Below are 27,935 nucleotides of genomic sequence, written 5' to 3'. Positions count from 1 at the left end.
CATATCATTACTCAGAGTTTACAGCTCGATTATACTTCATTACAAAGAAAATAGAGAAATACAGCTTTTTAGCAACCTACACTGATGTCAGGAAAACCAGTGATACTGGTGCAGTGGACACTACAATAGTCTGCTACATTGAAAAATGCCATGGCTTTTTAAAAAAACATATACATGATTACATGCATTTTGTTATTCCATTTGGGACTTTTAAATCTGTGTTCATATTACAAGTCATTCTCTCCTTCCCCCAATGTCTATTTCCTGGGAAATATTGTTAAATGTTGGAATTAACTTTCCTTGAATTTTATGGAAAATTATCAACTATTAAGGGCTGGGTTGGAAGGACTAGGTAGAGTCCCACACCAGAGATTAGATTTTTTTAACAGAAATTCCATTGTGTTTAATGGTTGTACACTATATCATTGTTAAGTTTCATTTGTCTGATAAGATTGCCATTGTTTTAAAGCTTCAAACAAAACCCAGTACTACCTTTCCCACAGTATTAGATTACCATCTTCTTGGTTGTATGTGGATTTGCATCACACAATACATTAACTTTTACATTCTAAATGACCCAGGGTAATAATAAATTGAATGTAGACTTTCCCTTAGCTGCTTATTCTTTCTGTGTATCTTCAGTGGAACATCAATGACAAAATACATATTCATGGTATTGCTCAGATTTACAGGACATCCTTTAGCAATTATCTGAAATTATTTCTTTATCCAAGTTTTCTTTTCCCTTCTGTGAATCATCCTGCTTCATCCTAGGTATCTCGAGATTGTATCCTGTATAATGAGCTGAACACAATAAGGATTAGTCATTCAGAAATTATTAAATACCTCCTTTAAGGAAGAAACAATTTTTAGAGGGGTAAGAGATGAATTCCCTCCTGCAGTAAAGAGTACAAAGTGGAGGGTGCTTCAGAAATATTTATAGTTTTGAATCTTCATATTCCTCCAAGATAGTCTTAATCGATTTGCCAGGGACCCAACACCTTTCAAATTAATTCTGAGTACAATAAGCAAATTGGTGAGGTTGTGAAGAAAACAGACTTTGTAAATAAGCAACTGGTAGAATAATTTACCAACACCCTGACTCTACAACTATAGGTGCATATTTCAGCATTACTTAAATGTAGTACAAAAATGCCACATAGCTAAAATAAAGGCAATTGGAGTAGAATTAACAATTACTGTACCTCAAGCTGTACTGGGTAACTGACACACAAATAATTAACAATTGGAAGATGCCACCAAGAAAAAAAAAACCCCTCAACGTACTTTTCTGTAAGAGTCCATTAAAAATTTGACATCCCAACTACTTCAGCCTACGTAGGTGATAAGGTCAATTCCTTGGCATTGCACCTTGAATGATGATCCCATCATGAGTGCACATACTGTCTGGAATTAGGAATTCTAAATATATCAGGATAATCTAACCAGTTAGAAATGTACAACAGCCTTGCCAGCGTGGCTCAGTGGTTGAGTGCTGAACTATAAACTAGGAAGTCAGGCTCAATCCCAAGATGGGGGCATGCAGGAAAAAGCCAATCAATGATTCTCCTTCATCATTGATGTTTCTCTCTCCCCTCTCCCTTCCTCTAGGAATCAATAAAATACACATATATTTTACAAAGAAATGTACACCATATTGATGTATATAACAAAAGAGGTAGCTGCCGGACCCACCTATAAAGGAAACAAATAATATATATGTGGTTCCTATTACTAAAAGGTATTTAGTAAGTAATTTTTATTCTGGCAAAAAGTTACATTTAAGAATTTTGCAATGAAGAGAATTTTTCTATCATTAATAAATGTTACAGTTTAATAAGTTATGAATTTCAAATGAGTGTATTCGATAATGATTTATGGAATTTCATCAGAGTTTTATCATCTCTAAAAACCAACTTTCCAACATTCATTTCATTCACATGGTTCCGCAGCTGTATAAAATTATAGGAAGGTATGACCTACAACTGAAAGTTTTCGTAGGGTTCACCAAATTCATGGCGTTCCTGTGTGTATGCACTGATTTTTTTTAGATGTAAAAACAGCTTCCTGTGCATGCCCTTCCACATGCTGTGCCTTCATAAGGTTTACATTCAGTGTAAGTTTTCCTGTGCACAGGATGATTTCATTTCTAGTTTCTCTACAATTTGAATTGACTTGAAAGTTTCTGATTTTTAATTCATCAATCTTCCTCGCCTGCATGAATTCTCTGATGCATAATGAGTTATGACTTCCAACAAAAGGCTTTACCACATTCAGTGCATTTACAGGGTTTCTCTCCTGTATGAGTCCTCTGGTGTGCACTGAGAATTGATTTCTGAGAGAAAGTTTTTCCACAATCATTACATCCATAGGGTTTCTCCCCTGAATGAGTTCGGTGATGTACAATGAGCTGAGATTTCCTAACAAAAGCCTTTTCACATTCACTGCATTCATAGGGTTTCTCTTCTGCATGCATTCTCTGATGTACAATAAGTCGTAATTTTCCACTGAAGGATTTCTCACACTGACTGCATTTATAAGGATTTTCCACTACATGCGTTCATTCATGCACAATGAGTACTGACTTCCAAATGAAGGCTTTTCCACATTTAATACATTGATATGGTTTTTCTCCCAAATGAGTTCTCATGTGTATAATGAGGTATGACTTGCTACTAAAGGTCTTCCCACATTCACTGCAGCCATAAGGTTTTTCCCCTACATGAGTTTTCTGATGTGAAACGAGCTGATCTTTGCTATTAAAAACTTTCCCACATTCACATGGATTTTCTCCTATGTGATTTCTCTGGTATACAATGAGTTGTGAATTGAAACTGAAGGACTTCCCACATTCATTGCATTCATGAAGTGTCTCTCCTGTATGAGTCCTCATATGTATAATGAGGTATGACTTACTCCTGAAAGCTTTACCACATTCACTGCATCCATAGGGTTTCACATCTGTGTGACTTCTCTGGTGTACAATGAGCTGTAACTTCAAACTAAAGGCTTTCCCACACTGGTTACATCCATATTGTTTTACCCCAGAGTGCGTTCCCTGGTGTACAATAAGCTGTGACTTGAAAGTAAAGGTTTTCCCACATTCACTACAACCATAGGGCTTCTTCCCTGTATGGGTTCTCTGGTGTACAATAAGGTTTGACTTTGTATTAAAGGCTTTCAAACATTCACTGCATTCAAAGGGTTTCTCTCCTGTAAGAATTCGTTGATGTATAGTGAGCTGTGAGTTCAAACCAAAACTTTTTCCACAAACACTGCATTCATAAGGCTTCTCCCCTGCATGAGTTCTATGGTGTGAAATGAGCTGATGCTTATGATTAAAGGCTTTCCCACATTCACTGCATTCATACAGGCTTTTTCCTGTGTGAATCCTCTGATATACAATGAGTTGTGAATTAAAACTGAAGGATTTTCCACACTGAATGCACCCATAGGGCTTTACTCCTGTGTGAAGCCACTGAAGGACAATGAGCTGTGATTTGAAAGTAAAGGCTGTCCCACACTCACTACAACCATAAGGTTTCTCCCCTGTATGGGCTCTCTGATGTACCAGAAGGTTTGACTTTGTATTACAGGCTTTCTGACATTCAGTGCATTCATAGGGTTTCTCTCCTGTATGAATTCTTTGGTGTATAATGAGCTGTGAGTTCAAACCAAAACCTTTCCCACAGTCATTATAACCATAACGTTTCTGTGCTGAATGAATCCTCTGGTGTGAAACAAGCTGATCTTTCCTACTGAAGTCTTTTCCACATTTACAGCATTGATAATGATTCTCACCTGTGGGAATTCTCTGATGTATAGCAAATTGTGAATTGATCCGGAATGTTTTCCCGCATTCATTGCATTCACATAATTCCTCTCCTGTATGATTTTGCTGATGTTCAATGAGGTAGGACTTGCTGCTGAAGTCTTTCTCAAATCCATCACACTTGTAAGGCCTTTCCTCTGCATGAGTTTGCTGATGCACTACAAGGTTTGACTTGCTACTGAAGACCTTCCCACAATAATTGCATTACAAGGGTTTACCTTCCATATAGATTTGTGGGCACAAGAGTTGTGACTTCTTGTTGACAAATTTTCCAGATTCATTACTTTCACAGTATTTTATTCCAAAAAGAGTTTGTTCATGTTCAGAATGGAGGAATGATTCCCTTTGTGCATAAAACCCATTAGGATTCTTTCCAGCATAATTAAGACTGAAGTCTATATTATATTTCAAATGTGTGACAAATTTATAAACATTTTGTTTTGAAAAACCACAATTTGTAGTAAGAAGACATAGTTTTCCAAAGGCAGTACAGTCATAGTATTTTGCCATATTTCCCAACTTGCCTTGATTTTCCTCATACCATTCCGTGTGATTATCAAATTCCCATACTTTGTCTAGAAATAAAAATGTTATAAATAATAACATAACCATGTTATAGCCTAAAATTGCCTAAAAATGCCATGCCATCAGATTGTTTTAGTTTAATATATTACAACAGAAAATAAGTAAAATCTGACGTGTAAATATCCTCAAACTCCTGGGCACTGGGGAAAACAAAGGAAAACTAAAAATAAAGATAGGAATAGGCAACTGAAAATAATTAAAGATTGTTTTGAGTTTAAAAGACTTGCACAGTGGGTAAACAAGCCAAAAAAGGCAAAAGGAAAAATGAGCAAAATATAAAGAGAATGGATGAAATCTCTAATCGTTACAATCATGAATAATAATAAAAGCTTAATATGCTAAGTAGACCAGACATCCTTCTGGACGACCTTCCAGGTGAAGCCGGGGCTGTGAGGGAAGCCCGGGTCCCAGGTGCCAGAGGGAAGCCAGTGCTGGCAGCTGGGGGAAGGAAAACCTACTCTTGCATGAATTCTGTGCACCGGGCCTCTAGTTTAATAAATAACAGTCGAATACTTAGAATACTAGGAAGCTCAGGAGAAAAAGCAGAAAACATTGCAAACTAGTTTACAGGAAAAAGCTAGTAAAAGCTCCCAGATAAACAAACAAAAAACAAGCTGTGGCCAGTGTGGCTTGGTTGAATGCAGTGTCATGCTTCCATGCTGAAAGGTCTCAGGTTAGATTCCTGGTCAGGGCACATACCCAGGTTGCAGTTCAAGCCCCCGTCAGGCACATGTGGGAGGCAACCGGTTGATGTATCATTCTCATATCGATGTTTCTCTGTCTTTCTCTCCCTTCCTCTTTCTCTAAAATCAATAAAAGCATGTCCTCGCCCTGCTGACCTGGTTCAGTGGTTGAACTTTGACCTATGAAGGCGGAGGTCATGGTTCTATTCCCAGTAAGGGCACATGTCCGGATTTCAGGCTTGATCCCCAGTATGGGGTGTTGTGGGAACCCTGTCCAGAGTATGCCAGATCTTCAAGCAAATCTGAGCATGAAAATACTAATCAGAGTGTTCAAGTCTAAGTTGCTGTATGCAGGTGCAAGAGCAAGGACACAGTAATGTGACTATGTACACTGAGCAGGCATGCCCGTCTATAAGCAAAAATAGTGATGTCCCCATTTAGAAAGAAGTCTCTTTTGTCCAACTTAGCATAAAGGACGTTACTGAACAGCCAGTGTACAGCTACTTGGGGAGGCTGGGACTCTAATAATGGCTGCTGTGCGAGGCTCCCGTACAGCTCCTATGTTGGAGGCTGCTACTGCTTTGTGGGAAAGATGTATTGTTACCCAGCCAGTGTGCAGCTACAGGATGGGACTTTCTTTGAAGAACTGCTTTTCTCATGGCCCCTACAGTAGCAATGGCTACTTGGGCTGCAATAAAGACTCTCTTATGCCCACAACCTCTCACATCTTCTCCGTCAAATGCCCGGCGCCCGAAGAGGTCCAGTCCCTGGAAGAGGGGCTCGGATCAAACAGTTGGCGTAGTCGAGCACGATAAAGGGCCTGTGCACTCAACAGGCATGCAGCCAATCAATGATTCTCTCTCAACATTGATGTTTCTATTCCTCTCTCTCCCCTCCTCTCTGAAATCAATAAAAATATATTAAAAAAAAAAAGAAGAAGAAAATTATCTACGGGTGAGGATTAACAACAACAAAAACAGAATTAACACAGCCCTGGCTAGTGTTGCTCATTGGTTAGAGTTATATCCCATACACCGAAGGGTTGCTGGTTCAATTCTCAGTCAAGGACACATACCTGGGTTGCAGGTTAGATCTCTAGCCCAGTCAGGGCATGTGCAGGAGGAAACCAACCAATGTGTGTATGTCTCTCTCACCCCTCTCCCTCCATTCCACTCTAAAAATCATCAATGGAAAAAATATCCTGGGGTGGGGATTAACAAACAAAAAAGAACTAACATAAAAAGGATAATTGAATAAACTTGACTAATCAGTAAAAAAATACAAGAAATGAAACAATGTTGGGTTTGTGGGTGGAATTCTTCTTTAAAGGACCAAGCACTGAGAGACCACGTAAAGCCAGTGAAGAGAACTGCCCGCACGGGGGAGCTGACTCCCTAGCACCAAGGAGCCCCAGCAGTGGAGCAGCACGAACCAGCAAGAGTCAGAAACGGGGGAGACGTGGTATGTGGCTTCGGGCAGTGGGAGGGAAATTTCTAGTTCCTGAAAACGAGATAAGCAAGTGGCACTGGCAGCAAGATGCCCTGTGGGCCAATCATACCCAGTGCCAAAGGGCAAATGAAAGAGGGATGGACTGTCAATCACCAAAAGAGAATAAAGAACTTAAATGTTTAGAGCAGAAATCTTTTTAAAGTTATACTATATGAGGAAAGTGATGAATCTAAAAAAAAAAATACCCCTTTGCACTCAGAGAGAACACAAGAGAAGTCCATGAAGTATGAGGAGAAGCGTCCCACCCATGTGCGTTGTAACAGAGGGGGCAGAGGGGGCAGAGGGGGCAGAGGGGAAGGCTGCAGGCGGGAACACGGACACTATCAAATGATGCAGAAATGCACTTGGCAAGGACGGTGCTACCATCAGTGACCAGCATGGAGAAATATGGAGGGGGTGGTTTCAGGGAGAAGGAAGTTGGGACTGCAGTGAAATATAAGCGTAAGGAATATTAAAATATATTTTTAAAAAAGGAAGGAAGGAGAAGGGATGTGGAAATTACATCAAGTGATACCAAGGAGAAGCTGCTTAGATGCATAAGGAAGTGCGTCTGCGCGAAGGGAAAGCAGGAAGACTGAGAAAGCCAGGGAGGAGAGGGAGCACGAGAGAAGGGTCACAGATGAGACGAGAAGCTCTAACACGAGGTGCACATCACTTCAGACTCCGCACCAACTCTAAATAAAACGGTAAAAGTCTCCACGTCCTGATCAATCACCTGGACGGCCTTCACTCGGAACGCGGCCCTGCATCGCACGCAGCTCTTCTTGCTCCAACCGGGAGATGATACCAGGTTTGGTGGGCTGATACCCTGTGAATGGAGAACCACAGACAATCTAGACCGAAACCACCCAGGGTTCAGGGGTGCTGAAGGAGGGGACGACTCAGTTAAGAGGCAGCAGGATGAAGCTATCCTTTTGTACTTTGGCTACATAAAGACATTCCACTAGCATATACTGATGACAAAGGGAGACTACGGAAACCTGGCCTCTAACTAGAAGTCACAAATCACTGAGTATTTTACAAAACCCCGCTCCCCACTTCCCAGCTTTAAGCAGCCAAGAAATAGCCTGGAGACCACACACATGCCTTGCAGGGCCACAGCACTTACCCAGAGACACCAGGTTGTCGTAGTTCTCCAGCATCACACTCCTGTACAGGTGCTTCTGAGCGGGGTCCAGCAGCTGCATCTCTTCCCAGGTAAAGTGCACACACACATCCATGAATGAGAACCGTCTCTGAAATACCAGGTTCCCTACAAGCTCAGATGCTCTTACTTAGTTTGTGGGAAACAACAGGCTGCCTACCTAGAGTCTTCATAAATTACATTTCATTCTGTGACGAAAGCAAACAATTATTGAAAACCTTCCCATCGGTAGGCACTGTATTAGTCAGCCTGTCACTCAGGACATTACAGCATCGGGTGCCAGGTCCTTAGGGAGCTGCAGGTGGTGTCACAGTGGGAACCAGAGTCCTGCCTACAGTGCTCAGCACAGGAATCAAAGGCAAATGTGTGTGAATGCAACTGGGAGTCAAAGAAACTGAAACAAACATGGATGGTTGGTCACCCTACTTCTGCTAAAGTTCCTGGCTATTCACCGAGGTGCCTGTGCGATGCAGTGCTGCTCGCAAGAAGCAGTGAGCAGCCGAAACCGGTGTGGCTCAGTGGATAGAGCATCAGCCTGCGGACTGAAGGGTCCCGGGTTCGATTACGGTCAAGGGCATGTACCTTGGTTGCGGGTACATCCCCAGTGGGGGGTGTGCAGGAGGCAGCTGATCAATGTTTCTCTCTCATCGATGTTTCTAGCTCTCTATCCCTCTCCCTTCCTCTCTGTGAAATATCAATAAAATATATTAAAAAAAAAAAAAAAGAAGAAGCAGTGAGCAGTGCAGAGGAAAGCAGAGTCACATGCACACAGATAACACAGGGCGTAAGTGACAGAGAGAACAAGGTGTGCAGAGAGGAAGAGGAGAGTGGGGGGGGGGGGGCATGGGAAGGTTCCATAGAAGTGACCACTGCGAGAGAAGATACGTTAATAACTCAGGGGAGTCAAAAGGCAATAGCTCTGAGTAATAGCCAGTTTGCTGGGCAAAAGATCTGAACATGAAAACACAGGAATGGGAAATAAGCATATAAAAAATGCTCAACATCATAGGTACCATTAGAAAATTGCATGTTAAAACAATGAGGTACCATTACACACCTATTACAATGGCTAACGTTAAAAAGAAAAATCACCTGTCGATGCCAGAGACTACAAAAACGCACGGAGACACATTACAACGACACTTTCTAAAGACAAAGTCAGTGCTGCTGGACTGTGAGGCACGGGGACACCCACCCTGCGGCCAGCAGCTGCGTGGAGGAGCGCAGGAGCACAGGTGCCCCGCCAACAAGCGCTCGCCGGAAAATGCAAGCATCGCAGCAAGATGTGCATGCACTCGCCGACGTGAAATGGAAAGACATTCACAGCAATAATAATGCACAGGTGATAAACACAACAACAGAATGTCGATAAAAATAATCTGGGGGGGGGGGGGAGATGGAAGCTGAGCATGGAGAAATCGGGAAATCTGTAAATAAAGGTAGACGGGAACCTTACAGGAACTGCAATGATAAGCAGGCCACAAACTGAGGAGTGACTCACTTACCCCTTGAAGTTAAGAATCACATCCCGCACCCCAGCAGAAAAGCAAATAAATGAATGAAATAAAGAAGTAACTCACCTGGGACCTTGTGGTTTCCCCCTGTTCCTGGGAAATAACCAGCCACTCGAGGGCCTGCTCTCTCCTGTGGCTCTTGTGCCTCTGCTGGAGTCTTCCAGCGAGAGGCCTCTGCTCAGGGGTCCTCAGACCCACAATGGGTTCCTGACCTTGGCGCTTTCTGATCCTATTGCCTGAACTGTCTCGTTCCTGCAGGGGTGGGACCTGTGGACTCAAGAGCAAACACTTTAGGGAGCACGTATCAATGGGCTCCAACAGGACATGTTTGCAGGTCAGGCTGGGTGCTCTGCAGACTGTGGTGAGGGCTGCTGAGGGGCAGAAATGAGACAAATTAAAATGGGAAACTCAACACAATGACAGTCCCCTCACCCGACTCTGCAAAGGCCCCAGGAACCCCACAAGCATGATGAGCACCTGAGATTTAAACACCTTTGGGCAGCCACTTAAGTATGAACCGATGCCAGGTGTCAAAAGTAGACTCTGTTTAGGCAGCTGTGCACCAGCAGTAGGTTCTGATGGAATAGTCTGTTTCATTACAGCTCCTTCTCTATTTCCATGTCCATGAACGAATTCGCTTAACCTCTCCCACTGATTGCTCCTCTTTGTTGTTAGACCACCGAGACTAGGGTGAGATCAGGGTAGCAGTGGGGTTATTTAATCTCCCAAAAAATCCCAACAGAAACAAGAGACCTGCCACAACAGTAAAAGCCAAAGGCCAGGCGACTATCACACACAAAACCGAGGTGACAGGTCTCTCAAACCTGGGGAGGCAGGCAGATGTGACCCCAATGCGGAGGGCACGTCCCTGCAGAGGAAATGTGGGAAAAGAGGGACGATTCGTGATGGGCCACACACGGCAGCTCTCCCGTCACCAGTAAATGTTCATCCCCAACTGGGAGCACCTCCCTGGAGTGGAATCGGAGCACTGTTCCTCAGGCTCCAGCTGCAGGTGACTAAACGTGTGTTCCCGAAGTCACTCAGTGGCCCACCACTGCTGGGGACACGTGAGAACAAGAGGATCTAAGAAATAATCAGGGAGGGTGAGGGGGACGGGAGGAGAAAAAAAAGGAAGAGTACAGAGGAAGCTTATTCCAAAAAATTTCTTAACAACAAAATCCAAGATGCACATGTGAGACAAGGCATGTGGAACTCCACACATGTGGCTCAGCCCAGGACAGTGCCCCCTGCATCCCAGGCAATAGCATCATGACCGACAGGCTGAGAGCAACACAAAGCAACCTTACAACATTAGGCTCAATGAAAGGAGCCAGATACAAAAGGCTACACATGGCATGGTTCTGTTTATATAGAAACTAGAATTCGTGCATGGGGGGGTGTGTGTGTGTCCCTCAGCCCAGCCTGCACTCTCTCCAATCTGGGACCCCTTGAGGGATGTCCCTCTCACAATCCAGGACTGCTGGCTCCCAACTGCTTGCCTGCCTGCCAGCCTGATCACCCCCTAACCACTCCCCTGCCAGCCTGATCAATGCCTAACTGCTCCCCTGCCAGCCTGATTGCCCCTAACTGCCCTCCCTTGTAGGCCTGATCACCCCTAACTGCCCTACCCTGCAGGCCTCGTCACCCCAACTGCTTTCCCCTGCAGGCCTGGGTCCCTCCCAACTGCCCTTCCCTGCCGGCCTGATCCCCCCAACTGCTTTCCCCTGCAGGCCTGGTCCCTCCCAACTGCCCTCCCCTGCTGGCCATCTTGTGTCCACATGGGGGCAGCCATCTTTGACCACATGGGGGCAGCCATCTTGTGTGTTGGGGTAACAGTAAATTTGCATATTACTCTTTTATTAGATAGGATGTCCAGGTTAATTCATTAAAAAAATAAATAAACTAGGTTAACGTAGGCAGGGGCAAGGGAAGGAATAGAGAGTTATTGGGAATGGGGACAGGGTTTCTTCATGGCGTGATAGTGGTGATAGTGGTTGCACACCTCCCTGAAGACAGTAGCCACCCCTCATCTGCCATCTCACCTTCCATGGCCAACTACAGTACGAAGGCATTAAAGGAAAATTCCACAAAATAAAACAGCTCCCAAGTTTCACCTTGCACGAGCTTCTGAGCACGCGATACAACCTCGTGTATCCCGCTCTGCCACCAGGACGTGCCCCGTCCCCGTGTGCAGCGCGGCTCGGCTCAGCTACCAGATGGGGCTGGGGCTGGGGCTGGGGCTGCAGCGCCGTGACTGTGAGCACTTAACCCCCTTTTACTGAACATCGGCCCCAAAGCGCAAGAGCAGTGATGCTCGCGACTGGAATGTGGCACAGAGGAGCCATTAAGTGCTTCCTCTGGTGGACAGCCATGTCTGCTGGGAAAAACGCCGCGGGTAGGGGTCCTGCTCCCCAGGGTGCTGACGTCCACTGGGTTACGGAAGGTCGCCTCCCGTGGAGAAAGGGACTCAGTGATGGACTTTAAGGAGGCATTTCGTGGTGTCTAACTTAGAGCTCCATAAAGCTTCCATGAAATGAGTGCTTTCTCCACTTGAACGATTTTTAGTAACCTGACGTTTGGCAACAACCCGTCATCAAATGAGGGCATTTCCATCGCCCTGGAGGCGCTGGGAGGGAGACCCATCGGCCTCGGGCAGCTTGTCACGAAGGAGAGGAAACCCACTCACCCAGATGGCAGCTGTGCGCACCCTGGTGCCCATGTCCACGCCGTCGGGGCGCCCGCGGGAGGGCAGGAAAGGGGCGGCCGCGGAGACAGGACGGAGAGGAGGGTCCCCCGCTGTCCCAACGGCGGCTGGGAGCACCGACCGGCCCTTCCCTCAGGCAGCCGCCGGGCTCCCCACCTCCGCCCCTCCAACACCCGCGCGGGCGAGAGGGAACGAGGCCAGACTCGTCGGTACCGTCCGCGCCTGGAAATGAGGCGGCGGGTCGGCCCCGCACCCTGAAGGGCCAGAGAGGGTGGGTCTGGGGAGACTGGCTGCCTCCACCGTCCAGGTCTGCAGCCAGACGACTGCGTCCTCGCGCTGGACTGTGAGGCGCCCCTCCGGCGCTGGCGCGGCGGCTCCCGGGGAGAGGAGCCCGCTCCAGCCTGGTCCCCGCACCGGTAACGGCTGCCAGCCACCCACCGCGGAACGGAGCTCCTCGAGCACCGCGGAGCCGCTGACGGCCGACGGGGACGCACAGGAATGGCGTCAGTGACACCAAGGCCAACACGAACTACAACTCCCAGAAGCCTCCGCGGGCCAAGGGCCGGGAGTGGCGGTGCTGCAGCCGGAAGCTCTGGCTCTCCTGCCCAGCGCCTGGGAGCGGGCCCTGCGGCTTTAAATAACAAGGAATTAAATGGGCAGTGGTATAAATTAACTGTACCGAGGTCCATGCTTTTTGGTAAAAGTTCTTACACTTTAATAACTCAAAAATGTATTACATATTCATATAACATTTTTATAAAAATTAGTCCCACCCCCCCAAAAATTAGCAAGGAGTGGCATTTTAAAAAATTATTTTTGGTGTGTGTGTGGGGAATGTTTTAAATGTGTTATCTTTTAAAAAGCATTTATTTTCCATATTACAATAGCTAATTTTTTAAAACCTTCTACTCTGCAAACATTATTTTATTGAGATCTGCCACATACTTGCTAGTTATTTCTCAAATGAAGCTCCAGCATTTACTGTCAATGTGCCCTAACCATAGGGGGTAGAATTTACACACAGCATAAGGCCTTACTCCATACGAAGGGCATTTATGGCCCTGTCTGGACTCACTCACTCTGCCACCCCCAGCCACAGGCAGCCGCTGATGTTACCTGTTTTCATGATGGACTAGAGGCCTGCTGCACGAAATTTGAGCACATGTAGGGTCCCTAGGCCTGGCCGGCAATCAGGACCAATCGGGGCCTTCCTTCCTCCAGCTGCCGGCCTGGGCCTTCATTCCGCATTGCCCCCTGGTGATCAGTGCACGTCATAGTGAGCGGTCAAACTCCTGAGGGGGCAATTTGCATATTAGCTTTTTATTATATAGAATTGTTCTGAAAAAATTTATAGATGGGTCATCTAATGTGTACTCTTCTATGTCTGACTTAGAATGTTTTTGGAGATTTAACCATAATGTTGTGTTTGTTCATTTTATTGCTGAGCACTATTTCATTATAGGGCTAAAACAAAATTTGTCCATTCACATGCTGTGATTTACTACACATGGCATCTGTTTACATGGTCATTTTTTTCAATTCAAGGTCATATGGTAACAGTTCTAATTTACACTTTAATAACTAAAAAATTTTGAAGACATGCCAAAATCTGAATTGCCATCTTAACATTGTTCTCCCATTCTTGACTAGTATTACTGCTGTATTACTCCACTTACCACGTTTTATGTATTCTTTATTACATCTTCTGGAATTTCAGCAATGTACCCTTTTTACTATACAAACCTTGCTTGTTTCATTATCTTTCACATTCTCGTATCATTGTAAATGCGATTTTTCTGAGTTCATTTCTAAATTGTTCACTGCTAGTACACAGAAATAAAAGTTTATTGTATATTGACCTTGTATCCTGTGACTTTCTCCAATGCCCTTACAGGTCTAGCTTATTTGTAGATAAGAACTTTGGAAAACATCCCATCACTGACAAGATTATTTTCCTGATCCTAAATGTAATATGTATTCTTAGAAGAGATGGAAAGAACAGAAAAGTTGAAAGAAGAAAAGGGAGTAAATGCCAAATCCCCCAATATATAGGCTAACTACTATTCATCTGGCAAGTTAGAGTTTTGAGCAACATTCATTTCATTTTTTACAGTTCACTTATTTTTTGCATGAGTTTATCTCTATGTACTTTTATCATCCTTTATTCATATCCCCAGGACAGCTTCAACATTGCTTCTGTTACTGAACTCTGCATAATTTTAATGTCAGCATATTACATGGATACACTATAAATAAGCATTTTATTATACCCTAGAGGCCTGGTTCACAAAGGGCACAGGAGGGGGGGTGTCCCTCAGCCCAGCCTGCACCCTCTCCAACCTGGGACCCCTCAAGGGATATCCGACTGCCTGTTTAGGTCCGATCCTGGTGGGATCAGGCCTAAATGGGCAGTCAGACATCACTCTCACAATCCAGGACTGCTGGCTCCCAACCACTCGCCTTCCTGCCTGATTGCCCCTAACCGCTTCTGCATGCCAGCTTGATCACGCCCTAACAACTCCCCTGCCAGCCTGATCAATGCCTAACTGCTCCCCTGCCAGCCCAATTACTCCTAACTGTCCTCCCCTGCAGGCCTGGTCCCCCCACAACTGCCCTCCCCTACTGGCCTGGTCCCCCCCCAAATGCCCTCCCCTGCAGGCATGGTCCCCCCCAACTGCCCTTCCCTGCAGGCCTGGTTGCCTCCAACTGCCCTCCCCTGCAGGCCTGGTCCCCCCCACCAACTGCCCTCCCCTGCAGGCCTGGGTCACCCCCAACTGCCCTCCCCTGCAGGCCTGGGTCACCCCCAACTGTCCTACCCTGCAGGCCTGGTCTCCCCCAACTGCCCTCCCCTGCAGGCCATCTTGTGTCCACATGGGGGTGGCCATATTGTGTTGGAATGATGGTCAATTTGCATATTACTTTTATTAGACAGGATTTTTATATTGCAAACTTGCAATATCATGATGTTTCAGTGATCATACATAGACACATCTCTTCCCATATTCCTTAGGATGTTAAAAATAGTAATATTACTAATGTTACTATCCAACACAGGTACCACTATTTGCCAGGCACTGTTTTAGATACGTTATACACACTATCACATGAATTCACACAACGCTCTGAGGTGGACACTGGTTGTACCTCCATCATACAGTTGAGAAAAACTGAGCCATGTTATCAGAAAGTCTAAGGGGCTCGGTTAAGGGGCTACTCTTCCATTCACACAAGGAACCACTGTTTACGATGAAAACTGGTTCTGATAGGAATATGTTATACATACGAGTAATACGTAAGCACTGAGGAGAGCACCAGTAATGGAGGGGCCTGAGATCTAGATCTGGGTCTGACTTCATGTAAAATGTGAACCCTGCCGAAACCGGTTTGGCTCAGTGGATAGAGCGTCGGCCTGCGGACTGAAGGGTCCCGGGTTCGATTCCGGTCAAGGGCACGTACCTTGGTTGTGGGCACATCCCCAGTGTGGGTGTGCAGGAGGCAGCTGATCGATGTTTCTCTCTCATCGATGTTTCTAGCTCTCTATCCCTCTCCCTTCCTCTCTGTAAAATATCAATAAAATATATTTAAAAATAAAAATAAAAATAAAATAAAATAAAATGTGAACCCTGCCCTGGCTGGTGTGGCTCAGTTGGTTGAGCATCCTCCTGTGCACCACAAGTTTGCCAAGTTGATTCCTGATCAGGGTGCATTACCAGGTTGCCAGTTCCATCCCCGTCAGGGCACCTGTGGGAGGCAACCGATCAATGTTTTCTCTCACATCAATGTCTCTCACTCGCTCAAAAATCAATAAAAACATGCCTTTTTAAAAATGTGAGCCCTGAGCCAATTCACAGGGTCTCAACAATACAATGAAGAGCATGAGTTAACTAGATTCATTTTCATTCTAGTTCTGAAAGCTCATGATTCTTACAATCATTTCTAGATTTTTTTTCCTGGGATTTTGTTATTGAACATTTAACATACATACTGTTTGCTAAAAAATGGCAAATAATGGTCCATCCCTATACACAGGAGAACCATTTATACAGAATTAAGACAGATTCTCTTCCTAAACCTTTTTAGGTTCATGGACTTAATACAGAATCTAAGGATTTAGGATCCTCTCCAAGAAGAGAAAACCTTCATATGAAAACAATTATTTTTCATAAAATGTGAAAATTTGTTAATTGATGCTCAGAAATGAATTCATACACACACTATGGGTCAGTGATAAACTCAGTCTGATAAGTTCTCATGTATGTAAAAGGGAAAAACATGTAGGACTGGAAAGGAATTTAGAACTCAAAGGAGTTCTTATTAGCACTCAAGAAGCTTTAAATTAAATGACAGACACTAGGGTAGGGCAGTAACAATAAATAACCAGAGTTAATAATTGTAAAGCACTGAATATGCCAGGCACTGTTCTAAAATGCTTACATGTTTACTCACTGACTTCTCACCAGGATCCTACCAGGTAATGTTAACTCACAGAGGGTACCCATAAGTGAGGCACACAGGAGCTTGGTAGCACTCCCAAGTTCACTCAGCAAGCTTACGGCAGAGGTGGGATTGAATTTAAGCCTGGAGTATGCTTATGCTCCTAACCACACTGCCTTCTTTATAAAGACAAAAGGCTATTTTGAAAGGACGGTACCTTTGGGTAGTGCTATTTTGGGTGGTTTATTTCCTGAGCACACTTGATTCAGGTATTACCCAGGTTCCTTTTCCCACTCAAATGAGGACCCTCCTTAGTTTGTTCAAATACCCAAAGTTCCTCCAGGTCCCAGTGTAAAAAGAATCACTGTTTTTAAATTCCCAGGAAACTTTAGCACCCTGTCTCAAAGAGTACAACTCTATGATCAAAATAACTGAATTAATGGGAAATTTTGCTAGTAGATGGTTCTCACGCGTCCTTGAAGGTGAAATAGAAAAGCTAGACATCAATTTTTAATATTTAAAAATGTTTCTTCAGAAATTGTTACATTAACACTGAATAAAGTATAAAACTCACTCATTATCCCATTAGGATACAATTTGTACAATAAAACAGAATTACATAGCAAATAAATTATATTCACTTAATCCAGAGAACCCTTTTCAATTCTTGTACACATGCAAATGTTTTTAAAACTGGGTACTACTAGAAGTAAATGTGTTATTTATTTCCATTATAAACATTTTCCTAGCTAACCAAAATGTGATTATATCAGACACATAAAACAGACTAAACAACATTTAAGTATCCAAGAGGGATAATCATGTAAAAATAGTGTATTAATTCATTGAAATATTATTTTCCAAATTCTGTTACAGTAACTATCCATGTTCTATTCTCAGCAACAACTCTCATTTATCTTTTTTAAGTAGTGTTATTTATTTATATACTTATTTATTATATATATTTTTTTATTTTAGAGAAAGGGTAGGGAGAGATAAAACATTGATGAGAGAACCACCAATCAGCTGCCCCCACCACACACCCACCCGCAACTGGTGATCTAGACCACAACCTCAACATATGCTGGGCCAGGAATTGAACCAGTGACTTCCTGGTTCATGGGTCAATGCTCAACCACTGAGCCTCACCAGCCGGGATCATTATTTACTTTTTAAAAAGAAGAAATCAGGATCATCTCTCAACAACTCACCTACTTAATGGCTCCTTCTCAGATTTTAGCACTAAAGACTTGTTAAAAAATGCACCCAAGCCAATTACTTACATAGAACTTTGTGGAAAGAAGAAAATCTCAAGTATTTGTGTACGAAAGTAAAATCTGTGGGATTTTCCCCCCCGTCCAAGACCAATTCTCTAGTGCAAAAAAAAAAAAAAGAATAGTACAAGACTGAAAGCCTTTCCACATGGATTACATCTGTACAGCTTCTCTCCAGAGTTCTCCAAAGCTGTTACTGTTCTTTGTGAAAAGTTTTTCATATTCATTATATTAATATGTACTTTCTCTAATATCACTTGTCTGGTATCTGATAAGGGTAGGGCTATTAACAAGTGCTGTCCCACACCGATTACAGGTTAGGAACTGCTCTCCAGTATGAGCTATTTGATGTACTATAAATGGAGAGTTCTGGATGAAGGTAATTCCGCACCCGTTACATTTATAAGTCTCTTCTCCTATATGGATCCTCTGATGCTTAATAAGGTCATTCTTCCGAATGAAGGCTTTCCTACACTGACAACATTCATATGGTTTCTCCCCTGTATGAATTCTCTGATGCACAATGAGGGCAGAACTCTGGCTGAAGGATTTTCCACAATCATGACATTCGTATGGTTTCTCTCCAGTGTGGGTTCTCTGGTGTGAGAAAAGGTGAGAACTTCGACTAAAGCATTTTCCACAATCTTTACACTCAAAGGGTTTCAGTCCAGTGTGAGTTCTATGATGCACAACGAGGTGAGATCTCTGGCTATAAGACTTCCCACATTCATTACATTCATAAGGCCTCACTCGAACATGCGTTCTCTGATGCAAAATGAGATGTGTGCTCTGTCTGAAAGATTTCCCACATTCAGAACATTTATAAGGTTTTTCTCCAGTATGAGTTCTCTGGTGCCTAATAAGCCTGGAGCTATGCACAAAAGACTTCCCACACTGATTACATGTGTAGAGTTTGTCTCCCGTATGAGTTCTCTGATGGGTAACAAGGTGAGAGAACCAGCTGAAGGATTTCCCACATTCTTTACATTCATAGGGTTCCTCACCAGTGTGAGTCTTTTGATGTCCAATGAGGTGAGAACTACGGCTGAAAGATTTTCCACATTCTTTACATTCATAGGGTTTTTCTCCAGTATGAATAAGCCGGTGCCTGGTAAGATTAGAACGCCAGCTGAAGAATTTTCCGCATTCCTTACATTCATAGGGTTTCTCTCTATGTATGCCCTTGGATATACCATGGGATGTGCCATGCCTATGAGAGTTATCATTCTCAGGGCATTTGTAGGATTTATCTCCTGTTTGAGTTTTTGCAAATTGAATACGGTGAATGTCCCGACAGAAGGTTTGGCCACATTCACTACTGTTACTTGCAGAGCTTTCCTGATGACCACTAAAAACTAAATCACCTTTGGAACTTTTACTACATGAGTCTTGTTTATGGAAATACTCTCTCAGTACTAGCTGACCAGGAAGAAGACAGTTTTCCCTGAATTTACCACGTTCACTAACTCTTTCTGGAGAAAATACTTTCTTTTGGGTAAATGCCACTTGCCTCAAATGTCTCTCCTGGTTTTTCTGATACTTGTCCAACTGATCTTCACATTTCCAGACTTCTTCTAATGACAGATACCACAGATCACGCTTTGCCATTCCTTCCTTTTTAATGTCATAGGATTGTTTATCTTTAGAAATGCTCTTATTGGAAATTGATTTAATTTCAACTGCAGTCTCCCAATCTGAAATAAATGAAAAAGGTTTGCATAACTAAAAAAAACAAACAAACATTAGAATGTTGGGATGTAAGTGGAGACAAAATATAAGACATATAGAGTTGCTTTCAGACATGGTTCTGAAACCTTGACAGAGATGAATACAGCAGTACACAGGAAATATGCTAGGTAACACAGTACATAAAAGCAGCAGAGAGACTAAGGAGAAACCACAGGACTGGAATCAGGATATTCAGTGAAGTGGGGGACAGGGGGCAATAAAAGAAATCCCACAGAGAGGGTTGCACTCTCATTATCTAATCCTACTATTAATGATGTAAGAACCTAATATGTCTGTTTGTTGTCAGGCCCGCCCCATGACATGCATTCTTCACACTACAGCCAATATAATGTTTCTAAGCCATTATACTGGCACTCATGTCAGGCAATGTCTCTTATCACCAAAGCACTACAGCCTGAGAGGCAGGGAAACACCTGACAGACTTATTAGGTACCAGACAGAAATGAATATAGGCTGCACGGGGCTTAGAAAGCTGTGAGTCTGTATTAACCCCCACGGGGTCACTGGCAAGTGTCCTGGCTGTTTGGCACAGATGAAGTTGGGTATTTGCAGCATGACTCAGACAAGCAACACCAAAGAGGGCTGAGGGGGAAAATGTCTGAGTTTTGAGCTCAGAAAGGAAAATGTGTGACAAGAACACTTACAGAGAACAAAGGAGGAGGAAAACCAAAGAGTACTTTCTGTCTCTTAGCCTAGAAGGCTGACTTTCTGTACACAGGGAAGTAGGGAATACAAGTGATGTTAGGAATTCACATAATAATTTGCATTTTACATATGAAGATGAAAATAAATAGGTATAAACTGAAAAAAGATTAAAGAGCAAGAGTGTGGTGAGAACACAGGTGCCTGAGAGCAGCAGTTCCGGGGAAGAGGAATCGAGCAGCAGCAGGAACGGATGGGCAATTTCCTAACGGGCAGAGATAACTCAGGACATGGGCGGCTGCTGGGATCCCCAGCCTACGCACAGAGGCTACGGGAAGCACCACGTGAAAGGTAAAAGACAGGCAAAGGTAGAAAAACGATTCCGTAAAAATGAGAGAACGGGGATGCTAATAGTTGGTCACTAGTTCTTATTCCTCAGAAGTAAGAACTAGGGACCACTATCTCCAGGGATGCTAGACCAATGGGTTATCTAGGCTACTGCCTGCAATGCATCTTGTCTGGTCCTCACCGGGATGGGCATCTTGGTGAAGCCCTCTCTCCAACAGCCATGGCTCGTCCCCTCTTTCCAACTGGAGGATCACATCTGGCTTGGGAAGTTGATGTCCTGTTCACAGTGAAAGATACTGAATTGGACAAGGGTTGGACAACTCTGAGCCGGACCCAGAAGCATCCCAGATTCAACACCATCCCCAGCCATGGGGAATTCTGAAGAGCAGATAAGGTAAGCTACAGAGGCAGCAAAATGTGCATTTTATAAATTCAACAAATCAAAACAAATTCCCCCCCCCCACAAAAGGAAGAGTATAAAAACCCTATTCTATGCCCCAAAGATATTAGGTCCCTGAGCCCAAGCTCATACTGATACATGCTTCAGGGTCTTCATACCTTTTGGTCAATGAAGAACCCAAACCATCACAGGCAGTGCATCTCCAAAAACAAAGGTTAGTCTTACCCAAGGAAACCAGATTCCTATAGTTCTCCAACATCACATCTCTGTACATGACCTGCTGCGCAGCGTCCAGGAGCTTCCACTCCTCCCTGGTGAAGTTCACAAGTACATCCTTGAAGGTCACCAGTGCCTACAACATGAAACACGTTTGTACTGAGCAAGATATGTCTCTGTCCTCCCTTTCCTGAATCCTGACAGAGAGTTTAGGCAGAGAGCACTGGGGGAGGGAAAGAAGATGAACCAGAATTTATTGAGGAGTCACTAGTATTTGTGTTGGATTCTGGTCAAGTACTAAAAGGTACTTAATGTCACAAAACCAGTTCCGCTATGCTTTAGGTTTAGAAACTGTAAGAAGCACTTTCATTTAAAAGTGCAGACACAAAGGGCTTCATTCCTCAATATTACCTCACTTGACTATTGACCACATGACTCATAAACTTGAGTTTTTTTATATGAAAGAAAATAAAAATATTTCTACCAATAAAACAAACAAATGGTGCTAGTCTCTTGGAAAAGAATGTCTGAGATACAATTTCTGAAGTTCTAGGCCAGTGGTCGGCAAACTGCGGCTCGCGAACCGCAGTTTGCCGCTCTGTTGACTAATGAGTTTGCCCACCACCGTTCTAGGCAAAGGAACTTCAGAACTTAAGCAAAAAGAGATTCTCAGCTGGAAAACAAACACCGAAGGCCGCTCAGCTTACGGGGAACCGGGCAGTGAGTGACTTGGCTTCCATGCCCTCTGCGTGCTTGCCGATGCTTTCTTGAGTAATGAGAGATCCGAGAAGACAAAGCTGGAGAAAAGAAAGAAAATGAGGAAAGTTAGCTGTGCCTGAAATGGTTCATAAATCCTCAGCCTAGACCAGTGGTCGGCAAACTCATTAGTCAACAGAGCGGCAAACCGCGGCTCGTGAGCTGCATGTAGCTCGCGAGCCGCAGTTTGCCGACACTGGCCTAAACCCCCTCTTCCCAGCAGGATATAACTCAAAAACCACCACACAGAGGAACATCAGAGACACTCCAGAAGTTCCCAGGAGTAGGAGGAAAGAGGTATGTAGATTGCTTTTCCCCCCTTAACCTCCAGGGTTCAATGCTAAATTTCATTTGGAATCAAATTGTTTTACTACCACAAATCCCTTTTTTTAGGAAATCAAACGGAAAACAAAACAAAAACTGACCTGATCTAACATCCTTACTTTACAGATAAGAAAAATGGTATCTCCAGCTAATCGCAGAAGGGAAGTCAAAGTTTAGAAGCACAAGAAACATGTGAGCATTACTGGCCTGAAGGTACAAGGTGCCATGTGACAAGAAGTGTGGGCAGTCTGGGGAGCTGACTGACAGGTGGTACGGAAACGGGGACCTCAGCCTTGAGGCCACAGGAACAGATCCTGCCAGTACTTAGCGTGAGCTTGGACGTGTGTTTCCCCCCACCCTCCAGCTAAGAACTCACACCCGCCAACACCTACTACCAGCCGTTAGTATGAGAGCAGAGAACCCAGCCACAGTCTTCAGACTTCTGCCCACAGAACTGTGAGCTAGTGAGTGCTGTTTGAAGCTGCTACATTTGTGGAAATTTGTTACACAGCTATAGAAAAGTAATGCCCCCCCAGTAATCTTTTAAAGGTATTTAAATATTAAGAAATAAATATACCTTTATTTGTGTACTTGGCAGTGCCTGTCATTCTTTCTTGTAGAGATTGATTCCCATTTGGTTTCATTTCCTTTCTCCCTGAAGGACATCTTTTAACATTTCTGGTAACGTGTGCTGCTAATAACAAATTGTTTTGGCTTTTGTAAGTCAGACAAAATAAATGTCTTTATTTTGCCTTTGTACCTTTTTAAAACAGCTTTATTGAGATGTAACTCACATATCATACAATTCACCCACTCAAAGTATACAAATTAAATAGTTTTCAGTATATTACATTATTAATCTTTATAATTATGGTGAAATATATACAACAAAATTTTCTGCTAAGTGTACAATTCAGCAGCATTATATCCACAATGTTGTGCAGCCATCACTACTAATCCCAAACTTTTCCTCAAACAGAAACTCCTACACATTAAGCAATATTCCTTCCTCCCCTCAAACTCCAATAACCTCTAATATACTTTGTTTCTATGAATTTGCCTATTCTGGAAATATCATCTAAGTAAAACATACAGTATTTGTGTTTTGGTGTCTAGCTTTTTTTACTTAGCATGTTTTCCAGATTTATCCATGATGTAGCAAGAACTTCATTCCTTTTCATGGCTGAGTAATATTCCATTGTAAGGACCGACCACCTTTCATTTACCCATTTATCTGGGTTTTGGCTATTGTGAATAATGCTGCAATGAACAGTGGCACACAAGAATCTGCTGGAGTCCCTGTTCTCAATTACTTTGGGCATATACCTAGGAGTGCATTGCTATGTCATACAGTAATTGTAAAGTTTAGCTTTCTGAGGAACCACAAAACCTTTCTATTGCAGCTACATGACTGTACATTGACACCAGCAATACACAAGAGCTCCAATTTTCCCACAAACTTGACAACACGTGTTATTCCATTTACATAGTTATGATAGCCAGCCTGGTAGTTGTTAAGTGATATTTCCTTGTGGCTTTAATTTGCATTATTTTCCTGTGCTTCACCCATTTGTATGACCTTCTTTGGAGAAATGTCTGTTCAAGTTCTCTGCCCATTTTAAATTTGGGTTGTTTGACTTTTGTTAAGTTGTATTTCTTTGTATGTTCTGGATATGAAACCAGTATCAGATATACATGATTTCTAAATATTTTCTCCCACCCAACTGTGGCTCGGTGATTGAGCATCAACCCAGGAACCAGGAGGTCGCCACTTCGATTCCTGGTCAGGGCACATGCCAGGCTTGAGGCTTGATCCCTCGTGGGGCGTGCAGGAGGCAGCCGATTAATGATGTTCCTCTCTCATCAATGTCTCTATCATTCTATCCCTCTCCCTTCCTCTCTCTCTAAAAACCAATACATATAGGAAATGCTTTCTCCCATTCTATACATTGCCTTACCTGGTTGTTGAAACCTATTCTTGCTGACTCTTTGCAGTAGACAGTTAACTTTTCCTTCACTGCGTTCTAGAAACTGCTCACGCCCAACCTCTGGGAGCCTGCTGGGCTCCACTGCAGCTTCACCTGCCTCTGCTGTAACCTGCAAACCCTCTCCAGGCAACACGCTGGGGCGACCAGAGGGCTTACCTCGTCGGTTTTCCATCTCACAGGGATGACTGTCCTGCATTGTCTGACATCCAGTGTCTTCAAACAATTGTTTCATGTACTTTGCCTTTTTGTTGTTGAGTTGTTTGGGCAAGAAGATAAATCCACTCCCTGTTACTCCATCTTGGTCAGAAGCAGAAGTCTATAAACATTGCATTTTTAACTTGTTTTAAATTTAGACTATATTTTAAATTTCAATCTGTTGATTACTGTTAAAATATTTTTATTTTATCTACATTTATATAGTTCTTTTGTATTTTATTCTCTTTAATATGATTTGCCCCCTTTCTTTTCTGGAGATGTTAACAATTTCCACTTCAACTTTATACACATTTACATAAATAAAAGCACTATGGCTTCTGCCCCCCACACCACTGACCGAGTCTCACCAATGACACCTATTACAGAGAGCACTGCTGGCCTCTCAACTGTTCTGGAAGCTCTTTATTTATTTGGCTTCCTTCTCCTAGTTTTCATCTTTGGGACTTCCTAGTCTTCTCTAACGATTTCAAAAATTATGATTAGCTTAACCATTGCATCCTCAGTCTTTTCCACTCTATTTCCAATGCGGCTCGGGGTATCTTCAGGACACAACACACCTACTTGCTTTGTCTCCACTGTCTATCCCATGGCAGGGCACACAATGGGACCAACTGTCCACAATGAAGAGACCCCTGTTTCTTCTAGCCTCGTCCCTGACCTCAGGTGCATGGTTACAACGGAGGCACACAGCATGGATTCTGCAGCCAGACCACCTGGGTTCAAAAACCTGCCCCATTACTGACCAGGCAGTTTCTTAACCTTTCAATGTCCCCGTCTCTTCACCTGCACAATGGGGTAAAATGGTGCCTCCTTCACAGGGTTACTATGATAATTAAATGAATCGCTATTTGTAAAACACATAGAACACTGCCAGACACAGGGTACAAATTATGTGTTTGTTAATTAAGAAAACAATTGGGAGCTTCTTCTGGTTGGTGAACATGTGCCGATGCAGGGAAGACCCTTCCCACACACCTTGTCCTATGCAGCACTTCCACCAGCTGTTCCTGAGTCACATCCTCGTACAATAAGCTTTCATCTAGAGGGAGATTACTGGCATTTCGTTATTTTCCACATGAATGGAGGAAATAAAATTATTTTGCTTTTTTTAAAGTTTTGAAAGACTTTAAACCCTAAAGTAATAAATGATGCCATGTCAGACGTTAGTGAAACCAAGCAGAGGTGACTGAAGCTGAGAACTGGGAGATGTCAAAAGAAAGGTGGCCTGTTCAGCTCCCACTGTGGGAAGAGCCAGCTTTGCCTTGCTTGGCACGTGCAGAAACACCTGCGGAAGGAGCAAGAGTGCTGCCTGAAACCTCCTGCGAAACAGCCAGTTCCAACGACTCCAACGTGTCAGTTACCAACACTTCCCGCCACTGAGTCTCACCACCCCTCCCCTTCCTGCAGTAATTCCTTCCACTCTGAACACCATCCCTACAAACCATTTTCCTTCTAAAAAGTACATTAACAGCAAAATGTGACAGCTACAGACCCAGCAATGGCATTGTCTTCCTCCATTTTGTTTCCCAGCATCCAATCAGTTACTACATCCTGTCAAACCCCTCTCCTAAACACCGAGCTCTGGATTCCTGCTGCTATGCTTGCTTCAAGCCCTCGGAATTCTCCACGGAGACATCCAACGTGGCTGTCTGCCTCCACCTCTCCCATCCCAGTGACTGTCTACATCAGCATCTTTTCTGAAAAACACAAATTTCACTCCTTGATTCTCTGCGGGTCTCCCAGAACGGACAGGGAAATGGAGAAAGTCCTTAGCATGGACCTTGTACCTTTGGGGTTGGGCCCTTCTCTACCTGCCTCACTAGCCCTGAATGTTCCCTCACACTAGCCACACTTTCTCCCATCACCATGGTAACCCATGCTATTCTGATGTCAGGAATGTTGTTCCCTTTCTTACCTCTTGGCAAAAACCCAATCCATCCTACAGGATCCCTCATTTCTCTGGGAAGGTTTTGTGTTCCTTCCTCTGGACTCCCACAGTCCCGGGTGCAAGCAGCAGCAGGGGCTGAACACGGGTGCAGAGATCACGGCCAGCTGACCGAGGGGCTCTCACACCGGCTCCGGGACCCTGGACCCTGCCTCACGGGCAAGACCGGGTCAGGGACGGCTTCACTCAGGGTATGGGGCATGTGCTTTGTGTTTTTTAATATTTTTTTATTTCCTTTTTAATGTATTTAAATATATATTTTTTTAATTTCGGAGAGGAAGGGAGAGGGATAGAGAGATGGAAAGATCCACGACAGCAGACCATCGGCCGGCTGCCTCCCGCTCGCCCCAGCACGTGCCCCGATGGGGAATCCAACCGTGACCTCCTGGGTCCATGCTCAGCCACCGAGCCCCAGGGCCGGGCAGGGCGTGCACACTTTTTAATAAAAGAACAGGAAAAAAAGAAAGAGAGCGGATCTGTTTGCGCTCTGAATAAATTCATGACTATTTGGCATCTGCAAAGGGCAGGTGCTTCATCTTGGACACTGAAAATATTGTTAATAAGACTGACATTTTAAACGAATATTCTAGAACAAACTGGTACACAGGAATGTGTCCAGCCTTGTCGGCCACCGACTTATTAAAAGCAGATCTAGGTCATCCATGGCGATAGCGTGTAACTTCCACAATTCCCTGGGGTAGAGCCCAGGAGCGTATGTAGGGCGCCCCACCCAAAGGTGCGCACACACTCACAGCTGATACTGTAGATTCCTTCCCATTTTGAAAATGAAATGTATTTTAATGAACACTTCCTTTACAACGTGCATACGTTTCTTAGGACACCCTGTATGTTTAAAAAACGAGCATAACACGTTGGGTCTCTCTAGGAACAAACCCGAGCTTTGAAGACATGCCCTCCTCTCGCAAAAAGGGGACGACCGCCTCAGCGGCGCCAGGAAGGCCGCGCGAACCGTTAACGTCTGGACCCGCGGGCGGGCGGACGGACGGCCGGGCGGCCGGGGTTAGACGAGGCCGCCTCCTGCGGCCCAGAACACGCGGCCGGGGCACCGCAGGGGAACCGCCATCGTTCCCGGGAGCCGGGCCGTTCTGTTCACGCCGCGGCGAGAATCCAGAGAACCGGGGGGAGGAGAAAGGGAGTCACTCCCTCAGAGGGGATCCCCGTGAGGAAAGCCGTTCGCTACTGAAATCACCGTCTGCCCAGCACCACGAGGCTCACAAGCCGCCATCTCACGAGGCGAACACGCGGCGGCACCTTCGCGCGAACCTGCAGGGAGCCCCGGAGGCGCGACCCCGTCACCACGGCGGCAGCCCCGGCTCCTCACCGCGAGCCCGGCCTCGGGAGGCGGCGGGCAGAGGCGGCGCGCGGGCCGGACCGGCGGTCTCTCCGCGCCCATGCCCCCCCCCCCACGCACGCGCCCTCCCGCACCCCTCAGGCCCCCGCCGGCTCGAGCCCCCGCGCACCTTGCGAGACACCGCACACTTGCCGTCCCGCGCAGCGGTCCCTCGGTCCAGAGCTGCGGCGGTGACGCGATCCCAGAATCCCTCCGCGAGGCGGCGCGGGGGCTCCTGGGAAACGTAGTCCCAGCCCGAGAGCGCTCCGAGCCCCGCCCTTCTCCCTGCGGCTTCGGGGCGCGGGGCGCCGAGCTCCTCGC

The 27,935-nt window shown here is 44.7% G+C and overlaps 1 protein-coding gene across 5 annotated transcripts; it reads right to left on the bottom strand.

The window, feature by feature from the left end:
• Nucleotides 1-982: 982 nt before the first annotated feature.
• On the bottom strand, nt 983-27,793 carry ZNF10 (zinc finger protein 10). 5 transcript variants are annotated; one of them, XM_080650560.1, is made up of 12 exons: nt 27,745-27,793; nt 24,259-24,418; nt 22,692-22,808; nt 21,742-21,831; nt 21,044-21,170; nt 20,600-20,695; nt 19,190-19,373; nt 13,088-13,263; nt 11,954-12,602; nt 9,334-9,534; nt 7,718-7,844; nt 983-7,417 (listed from the first exon to the last, which is right to left on the bottom strand). In XM_080650560.1, the coding sequence occupies exons 9-12, from the start codon at nt 11,984-11,986 to the stop codon at nt 7,317-7,319; spliced, it is 462 nt and encodes a 153-aa protein (XP_080506686.1). In that variant the 5' UTR covers nt 11,987-12,602; nt 13,088-13,263; nt 19,190-19,373; nt 20,600-20,695; nt 21,044-21,170; nt 21,742-21,831; nt 22,692-22,808; nt 24,259-24,418; nt 27,745-27,793; the 3' UTR covers nt 983-7,316. The 5 variants fall into 5 exon arrangements, with proteins under 5 accessions (XP_080506686.1, XP_080506682.1, XP_080506683.1 ...); XM_080650556.1 differs by lacking the exons at nt 983-7,417; nt 7,718-7,844; nt 9,334-9,534; nt 11,954-12,602; nt 13,088-13,263 and having other exon boundaries at nt 17,388-19,373; XM_080650557.1 differs by lacking the exons at nt 983-7,417; nt 7,718-7,844; nt 9,334-9,534; nt 11,954-12,602; nt 13,088-13,263 and having other exon boundaries at nt 17,388-19,373; nt 22,692-22,805; nt 27,745-27,792.
• Between the last annotated feature and the right edge of the window lie 142 nt (nt 27,794-27,935).

Source organism: Plecotus auritus (genome assembly GCF_963455305.1).
Source record: "Plecotus auritus genome assembly, chromosome: 13".
NCBI lineage: Eukaryota > Metazoa > Chordata > Mammalia > Chiroptera > Vespertilionidae > Plecotus > Plecotus auritus.
This window is presented reverse-complemented; position numbering and strand designations above follow the sequence as displayed.

What these genes read in the sequence shown, in the direction of transcription:
- ZNF10 (XM_080650556.1), bottom strand. Translation starts at nt 21,774, where the DNA reads ATGGAAGCCAAGTCACTCACTGCCCGGTTCCCC. An exon ending in CACTCACTGCCCGGTTCCCC is followed by an intron (nt 21,171 to 21,741) that starts GTAAGCTGAGCG and finishes TTCATGTTGTAG; the next exon opens with GCACTGGTGACCTTCAAGGA. An exon ending in TAGGAATCTGGTTTCCTTGG is followed by an intron (nt 20,696 to 21,043) that starts GTAAGACTAACC and finishes CACTGTGAACAG; the next exon opens with GACATCAACTTCCCAAGCCA.